At 37.2% G+C, this 15,136-nt stretch overlaps 1 protein-coding gene across 1 annotated transcript in view; it reads right to left on the bottom strand.

The window, feature by feature from the left end:
- The window catches only part of foxk1 (forkhead box K1), a 133,408-nt gene that overhangs the window by 69,874 nt on the left and 48,398 nt on the right, over positions 1-15,136 (bottom strand). Inside the window, exon 2 of the mRNA XM_072559302.1 lies at positions 13,651-13,845. Coding sequence (XP_072415403.1) covers positions 13,651-13,845 — 195 coding nt within the window. The remainder of the gene's footprint in view (positions 1-13,650; positions 13,846-15,136) is intronic.

Here is a 15,136-nt window from a genome sequence, read left to right as displayed (position 1 = left end):
GTGTTTTATCAAAGAAAATTGGTCACTAAGCAACATAAGGGCATCTTAATGGAAATGATCAAAACCTTGATCAAAGAGATAGGTTTTGAGGTGCACCTTAAAAGAGGGGTAGGATGGCTTTGGTCAGGAATGCCAGATCTTAAGATCCTGAAGTTAAGGCACAGCCACCACAAATGGGGGAGGGGAGAGGAGAGAGTGGGGGGTTAGAGAGAGGGATGGGGATGGGGACGGGGGGTGGGGGGGTAAGAGAGAGGGACTGTGGGGGGGGGGGGGGGGGGGGTAAGAAAGAGAGGGAGAGAGTGAGATAGAGCGAGCAAGATGTATGATTTCAAACTAAATGAGCTCATTAATTTCATGATTCATCTGTGAATATTTTTATCTGACATTATAAAGCTGAAAGAACATCAGCTTTTACTCTAACATGGTCTGTATTATTATTAATCTGATCGACATACAGAAATTCTGAACTTTCTGGAGTTCTGAAGAGTAAAAGCTTATTTTCTTTCAGGAATTATAATAAAGTATAATATTATTAATAATATTAGGATTTGAAATATGAACTGTTTCTCTCTCCACAGATGCTGCCAGACCACGTTTCTCCAGCACTTTCCATTCTTATTTCAGTTTTCCAGCATCTGCAATAAAAGGTTCACTTTTCCAAATAAATCTGCTGAAGATCAGGTGTGTCCATATACCCACAGGTGGCATCCCATCTTTCATCATTTGTTGCACATTCAAAACCAACACACAGCAATTTCCATTCACTAATCAACCATACATACTAATCTTTGTTGGAAAAAGATCGAAAAGGCCCTGATCATAAAATTCGCATCCAAATTTTCAAATCACCCATGGTCATATTTCTCCTTATCTTCAACAGCCTCTTTTCCCCAAGAATTCTGCATTCCTCCAATTTGGCCACTTTTCATATAATTGTTTTAATATCCCCACGCCACCATTGGTGGTCCCATTTCAGTTGCCTGTATCTTGAACACTAAAATCTCCTTCCTGGACACTTCTGCCATTTTCTTCTCTTGTAAGATGGGCCTTAAAAACCTACCACCTTAACTAAGATTTTAATCCACTTCTAACAATTCATGTGACTTTATGTCAAATTTTGTTGATAAACGATATTGGGATTCTATTGGGATATTTTACTACAATAAAGGTGCTATCTAAATACAAGTTTAATCAAATGTAAAACTTAAAGTGGTAACATATGTGATGGCAGAAAATTGAGATCCAATGTAGAAAAATCGAGGTTATGACAAAAAGGACGGCAAAGGCAAAAAGCAGAGAAAAGAATAAAATAGACTAAAAGCACTCAGACCAGATTTGTCAAAAAGGTCACAATTAAAAACAGATTTTTTTTACTTTTTCTCACTTTTTAAATTCAAATCCTCTAACATGTTATTTCATGGCAATCTGCACAGTACAGGTGCTAGAATGTTCAAAACACAAATGCAATTTTTTTTAAGAACAGCATAAAATAGGCCATAACCCTCCCAAAAAAGATACACAATGTTAGCCTCCACCTCTCATTGTAAATGACAAAAATTCCTTCAGAAGTGCTATCAGACAAATCTTGACACAGTGTAAGCAAACTTCTAGATTTTAGTCCTATATTTAAAATGTCGAGTTTCTCCAATGCACCACAAGGGTTTCCAGTTTTAGTCATTAATGTTACAATAAATACCCTGACATACCACTGTCTTCAAATGTATATGGCAATATGTGCATATAGACAGATTAATCAAATTGACAATTATAATGTCATTAACAAATTAGATTTCAATAACAACATTTATTTAAAAGGAAATTATTCATATAAAAGAATGGCTCAGAGAGTCATTGTTTCGAGTATAATTTATTCTCAGGCAGTCAGAATGTATTCCTGCCTCAAGCAGGATTTAGATTGATCTAAATTAGTCTAGTTTTCAGGGGCAGATATCTCTGTCGGCAAGTTAGATTTCTGTCACTCCCAATAAACTTTCTTTTATTCATCCATGGGATGAGGATGTCGCTGGCTGGGCCAACATTTATTGTCCATCCCTAACTGCCCAGAGGGCAGTTAAGAATCAACCACATTGCTGTGGGTCTGGAGTCACACGTAGGCCAGACGAGGAAAGGATGGCAATTTCCTTCCCTAAGGGACATTAGTGAACCAGCTAGGTTTTTTCCAACAATCGACAATGGTTTCATGGTCATCATCAGACTCTTAATTCTAGACTTTTGTTGAATTCAAATTCCACCATTTGCCATGGCGGGATTCAAACCCTGGTCCCCGGGGGCATGACCTCGGTCTCTGGATTAACAGTCCAGCGATAATATCACTAGGCCATTGCCTTCCCTTAATTAGAGGTGTTTTGTCTCAACAAAGAAATAGATTTCTCCTCTGTAAACCAGGTTATGGATATTCAGTTAATTTCTGTCTTGTGTTTGTTAAACATAACATTTGCATTTATGGCTCAATTAAATAGTTCATGGTTATTAGATGACTGTAATGTTTTGTTTGCTTGTACTTAATGAAATTTTACATTTTTCATTAACACATTGTCCTAAAGTTATCTAATGGCATATCTTCTGTTGAACTTCAAGCAATTAAACAGTTTAAAGGAGGTGGTTAATTTGATACATTTAATTGAGCAAACTCAAACTAACTTTAAATTATCCAAACAGCCTTTCCAAATTCTCTCAAGCCCCACAAGGAGATATTAGGACAAGCAAACAAAACTTGAGCAAAAATAAGTATTTGAAAAGAATGAGAAGTAGACAGGTGGAGTGGCTGCAGGGGGGGAAAAAAGTCAGAGTTTAGGGTTTCAATGAACGCACTGCAGGGTACTTCAATGTCAAACTGGAGGGAAGCTTCACCCACGGATTAAACCGTTTTAAAGAATTCTACACTGCTTTGATTATTTCTTTCAACATCAACAACCAGCTTTTCGAACAACTGGAAAAATGTTTTAAGAAACTGCTTTCAAACTTATCTACTACTGGGTTGTACAAACTAAGGTGAAAGAAGAACACAATTTATTATAAACAAACAATTGGAACCTCGAGGAAATACTCCTGCACAAAAAATTAACTTTAGATAAACTCTATTCCATGTAATTTGGAGAACAAAGCAATCATGCAGCTGTATTACTTTGATTAGATTCAGGTCAATAGAATTACACTGACAGTGGTTAAAGGATATAATGGAAAATTATCCTTTTCTTAAAGTGGCAAACTGGGAAATTTGCAGTCCGAATTTCCAATATGGACAAAACATTACGGAGATCTGCTGATTTTGAGCTGCACTACGAGGTCAAAAGGGTATTGTTATTTGTTTTTGGTGCGTGTGTTTTATATAGTCTCTCAGCCCCGAAGGGGGATGGGCAAAGGGCACTGAAAAAGGAACTTGAATGTGTTTATTAACTAAAGCAGGATAACCAATAGTGAAGCAGCAATCAAAGCATGAACCATATAAGGGAAAATTACGCAGGAGGCACTGCAAGGGGAAGATAAAGCACCGAACGCGTTTGTTGCTTCAATCCCTCATAGAGGGTGTAAATGAAGAGACAATACAAAGCTGAATGGCACAATTTGTTTACACCGTGTGTGTCAATCTGTAAAATTAAAATAACATTCCAAACAAAAGCATGGGTTTTAATATCCTGTCTAAACAAAACTTCAATGATATTCAAAAGTAAATCCTGAATGGAATGGCAGATTTGGCACTATTGTAAATAGTTCATTTCCAAAAGACAAATATTATTTTCTCAATGCATCAATTTAGCAATGTTTCTGAAATTCAAATATAATGTGGAAAAGCACATCTGTTGTGGAGAGCAACCACCCATATACCAAAATAACCTCAGCTGCACGCAGAAAGCCACCAGCCTCACATACACCAAAATCTGCCCAGCAAAATGTAGCATAAGCCACCAGCCTCAAGAAAAAGAGGCAAACCTCGAAAGACACAAACAGTCCATCATACTTTTGAGTTCTAAATATTTAGCTTTCAAACCCATTATGTTTTCTATCTTGCAACTGCAATACAATGGTGAACTTCTTAAAAATTTTGAAATGCACTGAAATGACTTTCAGAAACTATAATCAGAAGAAACTTAACAGATCAATTGGCATATATCTTCAGTCTCAGCCTCAAACACTGCAAATCCCTCCAGCCTGACATTCCCTTAATGCTAAACTGTGGCACAGCTACTTTAATTATACAATCAGTAATTGGACTTTTTAACTGTTCTAAACTCTGGAATTCACTCCCCAAATCTCTCAGCCTCTCCCTCTTCTGTTAGACACTTCTTAAAACCTATCCATTGACCAAGGTTTTGGTCGCCTGATTGAATATCTTGTCTATTTTGTTCTGACGTCTATGCCTCTGAAGTGCTTTGGAATGTTATACTACATCAAAGGGGCTATATAAACACATATTGTTGTTGCTGATTTTAAGGGTAAAATTGTGTTCCTGTACTTGATCAAGGACAGCCACTTTCCCTTTCACTTGAATTGTAGATAACCCATAGGCAAAATGTCACTGTATTCGAAATGTTAACTTGGTTTCTCACTCCACACGTGCTGGCAGATCTGATTTTCTTCAGCATTTTCTATTTTTGTTTCAGATTTTCAGCATCCACAGTTGTTTTAATGTACCCCACAGCAGGTCCCATTCATTTTTCACTTTTGCAGGGATCTCCTGTTCATGCATCCCCTGCAACATGCAGGCCAGAATATTACTGCCCTGGCAATTTACCCTAGTTTTTTTTGAGTGTGTTTAATCGGAAAGTTTACAATGCAAAATGTTCAATGTCAATGTATGACTATGACTAGCAGGGATATGATATTGAAAATAATTTCACCGAATTTTGTAGATGCTAAATACCTTTAAAGATTCATTGGGTTTACAAAGCAACTATTCAGTGTTTGATTCTGAACAAGCCTATGTTGCAAATCTTAAGCAAAGTTTTATTTTGAACTGAATTTGTCACTGAAAATGTTAATTTTCTGGTTTGCGTTGCAGCACGAAGGGCTGATGAACTGCACACTTAAGCAATAAGTTCATCTTCTTTAGCTCTCATATCAACTGTGAAGTTCTTTAGATTTAGTCGTTGTTGCAATCGGAATTCCACATGATTCAGAAAATAAGTGTGTATCCACTGTCTCATGGAAATGCGACTTATCGATATGGACAGTATTTTAGCTTTCCTTATAAACTTACAACAACTTGTGTCCATTGTGTCTTCAACATCACCAAACATTCTAAAGCACTTACAATACCATTACAAAACAAAATTTTACACCAAACCATCTCAGCAGATATCAGGTCAGATGACCAAAAGCTTGGTCAAAGAGGTAGGCTTTAACAAATGTTGCAAGAAGAGAAACAAGTGGCAGGGAATGAATTCTAAAGCATAAAGCCCAGGAAACTGAAGACAAATGAAAAAAGGTGCTGCTCAAGAGGTCAGAATTAGATGAATGCAGATATATCAGAGGGTTGAGGGGCTAGAAGAGATTATGATGACAGCAGGGGAGGCATAACTACAGGGTGATTCAGAAACAATGAGGAGAATAATTGAAGCATTTCAGCAGTGTTTTCAATGCGCTCATATTTATACTGATAGAATACGGCAGACCAACCAGGAATGCATTGGAATAATTAAGAGAAGAAATTAGAAAAGTATGAATTAGCTGAGAGGGATGGAGCTGGTAGTTACAGAACAGAGTTTGGCACCGGGACTCAAATCAATGGCTTCCCATCTCAGTATTTAATTTCCGCTAATTCAGTACAGAATTTGGACAAGCAATCAAATGTTAAGGAGGATGTAGTCTGCACAGATGTGAAAATTAAGAATGTTGCCAAGGGTCACCAAGCATAAGCAAAACGGAGGGGGCCAATGACAGATGCATCCTTGATCAATTCCAGAGTTAACTGTGCAGGAGTCAGAAGAGAAACTTTTGCAAGTGATACTCCAGTCACAAAAATTCTAAATAAGGGAAATTACTTGTTTCTTTAGGAGGTCAGACAAAGAAAGAAAATGAGATGGTGGGCTACATCTTTTTCATTACCTGGAGAAGACTGGTTCTGATTTATTTAAATGTATTGTCAGAACTGTTAGGATAAGACAAAGTTTCAGCTTGCTAATTTTAAGCAGGTTTGAAGATATGACCTCAGGGTTTCCTCCAGTTTCTGTAACAACTTGTTTTGTTTCTATGTTCAGGTTCAACAGATGAAGAAAAATGTTAAATTATTTACCTTGCGCATAATCTCCACAGTATCTCAAGTTCAAGGGATAAGTTTCCACTCTGACTGCAACTGACAGTTAGAGGAAAATGTGCCAGCTTTGAAATTTGTTCCCTTGCGACCAGTTCTACTAATTAAACGGGGAACAACGATGAGAAACATGTAATTAGTTGGAAATCCTAAGCCTAACTCTATTGTGAAGTTCACAAAAACTACCTGAGTCTGAGTCTATCTGCTGACCAAGCTTATACATGAAAGTGTTGCTTATTTTTTGTGATATGTTGGCTTTTTTTTAAAAAAACAAGTTTTAGTGCTTCATTCTTCAGAATACAAAGTCTGTGCCTCGTGTGACAAAGAACAGTGCCCCAGAATGTCATTATTTGAGACTTTGGGGCATTGGAAGTCTGTTAATATGCCAATGTTATACTTCCATCTGAAACATACAAAAAATAACAAAGACTAAATGCAATATTGGAATATTTCACCCTTAAGTCCACCAGGTTGGATCAGCCATACATGCCAGTTATTTCATCAAAAGAGAGGAGCAGCTGTGGTATGCTTATTGCAATAGGTTCTTGCTCCTGGTTTTTAAAAATGTTTTAAAAAGTTTGCTTTCATGCTTTTATTTCAGGTAAGTACAGGATCAGGCTGATGGCTTTTCCTTTTGGTTAATCTGACAACGTGACGTTTAGTTTCACAACAGTTTAAAAACAGTCATTTGCATTAGGTGCCGTTACTTCACTACTCAACTCACTCGGGCCAACAAACAAAGCGCCTCAGCTCACAGGATACTATAGATTAAGGATTGTATCACTAGCTTGTTCATTAACAAACTCAAGAAACTGCACTTACATTGACCAAACAAGTTTATAAAAGGTATTCAAATGAATTGTTGGCATTGTTATAACCCTGTTAGTTTTATTAGTTTTTGTTATGCTTTGACACTATTTCACTGTATTGCAGGCTTTCAAATACAAGATTGTGAAAAGGAACTAGTGTTGTCACTACAAATGGACAAAAAACTAGTTCAACAGTACATGCCAACAGCCTTGCTTTTATGCCACTGTGGCAAATGTGACCATTCAAATCAGCATATGTTGAGGTGACATCAGAAGATCAGGTAGTCTAAGAATACAGTCTTCCTTGACTAGCAAGGCATCAAAGATTCAGAATAACTTAGCCAAAAACATCACAGGATGGTTCATCCTCAAAATGGCTCCCTTTAACAGCAAGTCATCAACTATGTCTGCTGCATATATGCTGCAGAAATGCTTAACCTTTGAAAATAAATACTGGTTATTTATGTTTATCCAATGAGGTTTCACCATATTTAATCACATTGCTATTAATGACATATACAGCAATCTTCCATATTAGATACAAAGTATAACAGACCTTGAAAAATGCAATTGGCAAAAAGAAAGTTTGTTCAAGTTATTACATTAACAGCTACCTGAGAACACAAGAATTCGGATAACTAGTATAATATTTTCTATTCAACCTGTTCAAAGATATTTTTACACATCTCTGGAGCAGGTGGGACTTGAATCCAGATCTCCTGGCTCAGAGGTAGCAATACTACCACTGTACCAGCAACATAAACCAATAAGGACAGTCCTTTTGCAGCCTATGATAATATTCAATCTTTGAAGTGGATTCTTGTCCTTGAATCAAATCCAAATATGTCATTGCAGGAAAACTGGGAAGAAATTTGGGATACAATAATTTAAGGAGACTTGATGACAAAATGCTGCAGGTGGGTTAGTTTGGGAATGGAGGTGATGACAACGATCTTTACAGAATCTGAGATTTGTCACCATGCAGGAGGCCATTCTGCCCTTCACATCTGCACCGACTCGTCAAACACGCACCATTACCCAATGCTAATCTACTGCCTTTACCCCATATCTTTGCACATTATTTGTACCCAAGTAATCATCCAATGCCTCAACGGAATCTGCATTCAAATTTTCAGGCAGTGCATCCCATACCCGAACTACACACTGTGCGAAAAGCTTTTCCTCACTATACTCTTGCTTGTTTTGCTTATCACTTTAAATCTACACCCTATGAGACAATTACAGATTGGAACAGGAGTCGGCTATTGGGACCCTAAGGCCTGCTCAGTCATTCGATAGGATCATGTCTGATCCGACACTCCTCACGTATACTTTCCTGCCCTTTTCCCATAACCTTTGATTCCTCTACTGATCAAAAATTTATCTCAGCCCTCACAAATGGCAAGCAGTCTTCAATCCTCAGAAATCATTCCTCCTCATCTGTCTTAAATTGGCTCCCCTTTATTCGGAGACAATGCTCTCTCACCCTGGACTATCCCACGAGGAGAAACATCCTCTCAGCATTTATCCTCTCAAGTCCCTTAAGAATGAGATATGTTTTGGTGAGATGATCGCTTACACTTCTGAACTCCAGTGGGTAGTGTCAAGCTGTTTAGCCTTTGCTCGTAGGACAATCTGACAATACCAGGGATCACCCTCGTAAACCTTCTCTGAACTGCCTCCAATGAAATGATATCTTTCCTTAAATGAGGGACCAAAACTACTCTCAGAATCCCAGATGTGGTCTCCCCAAAATTCTGTAAGGTTCCACCTAAGACTTCCTGATCTCATAGTCTAACCGCCTTGAAATAAGAGCCAACATTCCATTAGCCTTACTGATTAGCTGCTGCAATGGTTCGTGCACAGTACCTCAAAGCTCCTTAGAGAAAAATTGCAGAAAGCTGCAACACTATTTAAATAATACTCCATTCCCACCATAACACTTTTAATCCTTCCTTTCCCTCTCTACTTGCCAGAGTTAAGAATGTTCCTTCCGCACAGAAAGCTCATCTTCTATCAAACTCCAGCAAAAACCCATGCCTTTCAATCACAAAAACTGTCTTAAATTACTCTTCTTTGTAGGTTGCTTTCATGTCAGTGGAATATCCATCAGTGGAAATGACTCAGTAAATATATTCTGTGCCACAGACCAGGACAAAGCAGCAGACTTTGTTAGGAAGTGGAATGCAATGTTAGTAAAACGAAAATTCATTATGAAAATGAAAGGTACAAATATTAGAGTGTCAAGGCCCGCTCGTTTAGAATTACATGCTTATAAATAAATAGATGCAATAATTTTCCCTCCTATATAGGGCTCACTGGGACAAATTGGCAAAGCCAGTGCACAATTTTATTTTATATCTAATGCTTAAATGTTGAAATTAGTAGACAGCAGCAAACTCGTTTCTTGCAAAAAGAACACAAGGAGTATCAAATAATAGAATCAAAAATCAGCAGCTCAATTCTAATAGCTGGCAACAATGATCAGGCAGGGTGCTGTTACCAAGCTCCCAACCATTACAAAATCCTACACCTTTTAAGTACCCAAAGGCCACAGCATCAGCTTCCATTTCATAACGCAAACACAACATCCATTGAATACCATTTATCTTCACATGTCCTGACTGAAGTCAGTCATTCTCAAGAAAATTAAAGATTAAACACCTGCGTTAAATAACTGTATAACTTGAAAAAAATTTTCATTTAGCCTGATGAAGGTCCATATTCTCACTATTTCACAAAAATTACCAATGATGTTTTTCTTAATTACTTGCGATGTTTCACACAATATATGGGGCAGAAACAGGCCAGCCCCGTCCAGAAACTGAACTGGAACAGCCATATAAATATGTAGCCGAAACAGCAGGCCAGAGGCGAGGAATCCTGTGGCAAGTAACTCACCAGTGACTCCCAGAGTCTGCCCATCATCTACAAGGCACAATTCAGCAGAGTGATGAAATACTCTACACTTTCCTGGATGAGCGCAGTTCTAACAACACTCAGAAAGCTTGATACCAAACAGGAATCCTTGAAGCCTCCTTGATTGACACCTCACCCATTAACTTGAGTATCATGCTCAATAGCATGGTTTTGTGAAATTGTGTGCGCATAGGCCATTGTCATCAGGGTAAAGCTTTGATTTTAATATTGAGATTTTAATCAAATTATACAAATATGTAATAGCATGTGCTTTTTTGTTTCCCGGAGAATGACACTTCAGTCAGGACATGTGAAGATAAATGATGTGGCACAGTGGAATAATATGATCAACAATTGCAGCAACTTGCCGAGGCTCCTTAAACAGCATGCTCTAAACCCACAACCTCTACAACTGAGAAGGATATGTAACACATTCTGGTTTGGCCAACATCATCCACATCCTGTGAAATCATAGATAAAAATGCACAGTTGTGTTTTGTTAAGTAGCAAGCACATTGGAACCATGATGTTGTATCGCTCTTACTTCATTCAAATGAATTTAACCATTATCTGAGCCCTTGATCAGTTGTTACTGTGTGACACAATCTGACCAAGTATTAGATTGTAATATATCAATAGAAGATTATTTAAAATAAAAATCTTTAAACGAGAGTGGGGCAAAATAAATTATTTAAAATTACATTGCCATTTATCAATACCATAACTAATAGAATTGGGCTGTTAAATTCTTTCCCTTGTAATTAAAAATAAAAATCAAAAAGTGGAAAATGCTGACTTCTCCATAGCACAGAGGCTGGCACCTCTGATCTAAGCACTATGACCTTGCTTAAGCACAAGGGCATCAAAAGCATTTGCACGGTTTCAGGTCTTCAAAGACTATACTTAGTCTTGTGACTATGCTTGTATCGTAAACTGGTACTGCATCAACTTTTTGCCTCTTGGAAATCATTGCAATACTTCCTGAAGAACTTAAGTTAGTCCTTTTCATCTAATGGCATTTCAGAGGCTTCTCATATCCCTGTCAGAATAAGAATTATGTTAAACTTGGACAGGACTATAATCAAGCTGGACTTTGAGTTACACACACACTTCTGGTCTAGAATATTATAAAAAGGATATAGCATCACTGGTGAAAGTGCACAAAAAGCTTGCAAAAATGCTACAACAGAGTCGTTAAAAAGTATCGAGAAAGATTGAACAGGTTTGTGTTTATTTCTTCAGAAAATTACTTGCCACTGTTACAAATTATGGAAGGGGCCAGGCACAGTAGTTGTAGAGAATCAAAACCCCAAACCATAAATAAATGATAGTTACTCATAAGCCTAACAAAGAAATAAAGAAAAGTCTCTTTATTCAGAGTCAAACCAGTTACCACAGGAAGTGGGTGAGGCAAATAGCTTAGATACTGTTGAAAGGAAACCAGAGAACACATGAAAAGGGAAATAGAGATAGGCTGAAACTCTAAAGGTGAGGTTTTTGGAATTAGAGACAACCCTCGCAAAATATAAATAACACCACAAACCAGGCTAAATGGCTTGTTTCTTATGTTATATATTATATTATTGAATACCTCACTTGCATATGTATAGAAAACTATGCCTCCTTAAATATGTATTATCAGCCCAAAATATTAAGGGAAACCCATGTCAGATGAAGGTCTAAACAAAGTAAACCAGCACAAGCAGAGGCTACTACTGCAAACTAGAGCAGACAAGTTACAACATACTGGTAACTGATATCACTTAACAACCATAGCAATTTCCATAACATGTGACAACTCAATCTTAAACAAAGCAGCATAGCTATTTACCATAGGAGGGCAATATTTCACTTTACAATTTCAAAGCCTTCATAAAATTAAGCCATTTAACAAAATAACCTTTGACGAATCCCAATTTAACACTGGATCATAAAATTGGCCCTTAAATCAGGAATGAGGGGAAGACAGGTACAAACACTACTAATCAGCATTTAACATGCTTAAATCTTATGTGATTATTAGGCTCTACAAATTTTAGTATTGGTAAAAACAAACATTCTTGTACTCTAACGCAATTTGATCAAAAAGTCCAACAATATAGTTAATATAACTGAAGTTACTTTGTACAAAACTCTTAATTTTTTGATGAAACTTGGGTCAAAATTATACTTCTCCAAGTTGCTGAACTACTTCCATCACTCTATCAGAGTCAATGCGTGCTCAACATCTGATCAGATAGATCTGGGTATGGTACTCACTGCACAAGTTTAAAAATGCGTCAGTTTATTCAGATTAACATCCTTTTGCAAATCTTACCTGATCAATGGCATTGACTATAGAATCACTGCTTCCATAGTCAATGCCAGCACTTTCACCATTTCTTTACAGTCAATAGTTAATAGCAAGATACACCCATAGCTTTAACAATAAAATTTACCAACACTGAAATTACTGCAAGTTTGGAGATCATGGAAGATCTTTCAAGAATGCACGCTCCAATTATTTTATACTCACTCAAGCCTCACAACATGCCTTCCGTCGCTATATCCACTTTAACGAGCTAACAAATCTCTTTGCACCTCAGCCACCTATTTAAAAAAGCTTCTTTTAGGTCCACTGCGCCTTATGCACTTCAATTAGCTTTTTAAAGTTGATCAAATCAAATTGGTTCAATTTTGTAACCTAACCCCTGCAAAAACATATGTAAGTTATTTCTGCCGGAGACTCTCATCATTACAGGAGAACACGTAACTCACAAAAGGTTCCTGGTTAATTTTAACAGGGTCTGTATCTAACTCTCTGTTCTATTCTCAAGTACAATTTGCTGCACCTGCCTCATTCTGTTGCAACCATCTTAAAAATAAAATTTCAAAAGTTATGTCAGTCCAGTCTTCCCATTTTAATTCCATTTTTTTCTCATGTTCTTGGTGTCTATTTTTACTTCAAATTATTTTCAATCCATTTGAAATTAACATTCTTTATGTTGGCTGTTTATGTTATAGTCCTTACTCTCACTGTGATAATATCCTTTTGAGGAAAGAGAAATCCTTACAACTCAACCCAAAACTCCAACACCACTGGGGAGAAAAAACATCCCCAAGAATCAACCTTTGAAGCTTGTCTGCACTCAACCTACACATTATACAGAATGGTACCAAAAAGTTATCTTCTTCACTGAGCTAATGAAAAAAGGTGGGTATGCAATTAATCCTTACTCATAATAGGAAAGGGTTTCAGTCATACAGTAAGAAGCATGACAAAATAACCACCTCTACACTTTTCCAAAAACGCTTGCTTAAAATTAACCAAACCATATAGTTCATTCCATTTATAATGTTCTCAAGTTTATGTTGTTTTAAAAGAATTAGACAGAATAAGAACCTCTAACTTTAATAGAGAATCAACATACATAGTTACCCCATCAATGCTCTGCCATAGAAGATACTAACAGAATTTTGTAACTACAATTCTGGTACGGTTACATGGCCTTCTCAGAGTAGACTAGGCCATTCTGAAAATCAGATCACAGGCATCGTCTTAATACCCCAATAGCAAATCTCTTCCATGCTGTAGGACTAGCAATTGGAACACACTGTGGCACACTCTCACTGAAGTCAACACAAATAAAATCTTCAGCATTTGGCTCCTACCTGATAGTACCAGTGGGTGAGGGGATAGGACTGACCAGCTCAATATTAGGATCAGGAATGTTAATTTTGAGTGGTGAGATCTGTGGGCGGAGTGGGTGGATGGGAGATGGTGGCTGCTCCTCCTTCACTTCCTGCTTACTGTAAAGCGATGTAAAAGTAATCTTTATCACAGTACTGGGAAAACGAAACATGCATCTGAAAGGAAAAAAAGAGAAAAAGGGTTAGCAAGGGATGATGGGAACAAATAGATCATAAACTATCTGGATAGGATATTAAACTAAGTTATTTAGCTACAAGATCAAGGTTAATATATATCAGTCTACAAAGCAATTCACTGAACTAAGACACAAAGGGGTAAGTTGCCAAACTTTAAATAATACCCATAAAAAGTCAAGCATGCTGGTATTTTCTTAATTTAGTGTGGTCCTCATTGAACAACTAGCAAAACCACTGCACTTTCAACTTCCCAGGATCTACTAGACCATGTCATCTAAATGCTCCATCCATATCCAATACATTCATTTGTATTTTCACTACACTTGCACAATTCTGCTGGCATATCCCATAGATAATCTTCCTCCCTTCCTCCATGACTAATTCATGAAGAATTTTTGGTATTTTCTATTTCAGATTTTCAGTATTTGCTCTTTTTGCTTTTATACTTGTACAACTCACATAAAGCAAGTTCACAGTGAAGCCAGTGAAATAGAAGTCACTGTCATAGCTTGTCAAAAGCGAATTTCAAATACCAGGTTTCTGTAGCCATCGGAATTGAAAATACAACAGGAATATTTGACAATGTTGTGATGTTATCAGGTTCTGTACAAATTAGCACAATTGATTATCAGCACTGAATTGCCCATAAATTATAGCACTCATTTACTAGTTATTGGTCCTCAAACATTTTTAAATGCAATCCAGATGGTAGCAGAAATAACTGAACAAACGGCCTTAATCTTAGTAATGAAAGACATCCATGAAATCCACATATCTAGCGGTGAGGCTGTAAGGGTAGGGGCAAAAAAAAGTTACTTGTTGAGAAAAGGAGGTCGAGGTACAAGAAAACAATGAGTGGAGCAATTATGCGATTGAGCTTTCATCTATGAGCCAGGCAGTCAACTTCATTTTATAGTCACCAAACAAAGACAAAGTCCGTTTAGGTCAAGTCAGCAAGTGAAAAACAGCATTTCCAATCTATGTGAGCAAATAGCAAAAGCCAGGTCTCTAGACACTCTGCAGACAGTAATGTCACCATTTTCACTTTACAGCACTGCATCTGAAGTCTGAGCCACTGTTTGCAGGAACATGGTAATAAAAAGAGTAAAGTAAATGTTGTATAATTGTTTATAAGGAAGTCAAATGAGCAGGCAGTCTGGTGGTATGAACTAGGAGCTTACTTTAAGAAGTGGGCATGTTTCTCTAGCTTCTGGGGGAGGGAAGCAAACAAAACAAAAAGCAAATTTGGTAACATCCTGTTATGCACAGA

Source organism: Chiloscyllium punctatum, chromosome 40 (assembly GCF_047496795.1).
Source record: "Chiloscyllium punctatum isolate Juve2018m chromosome 40, sChiPun1.3, whole genome shotgun sequence".
NCBI lineage: Eukaryota > Metazoa > Chordata > Chondrichthyes > Orectolobiformes > Hemiscylliidae > Chiloscyllium > Chiloscyllium punctatum.
Note: the sequence above shows the minus strand (reverse complement) of the source record. Positions and strands in the feature narration are given on the sequence as shown.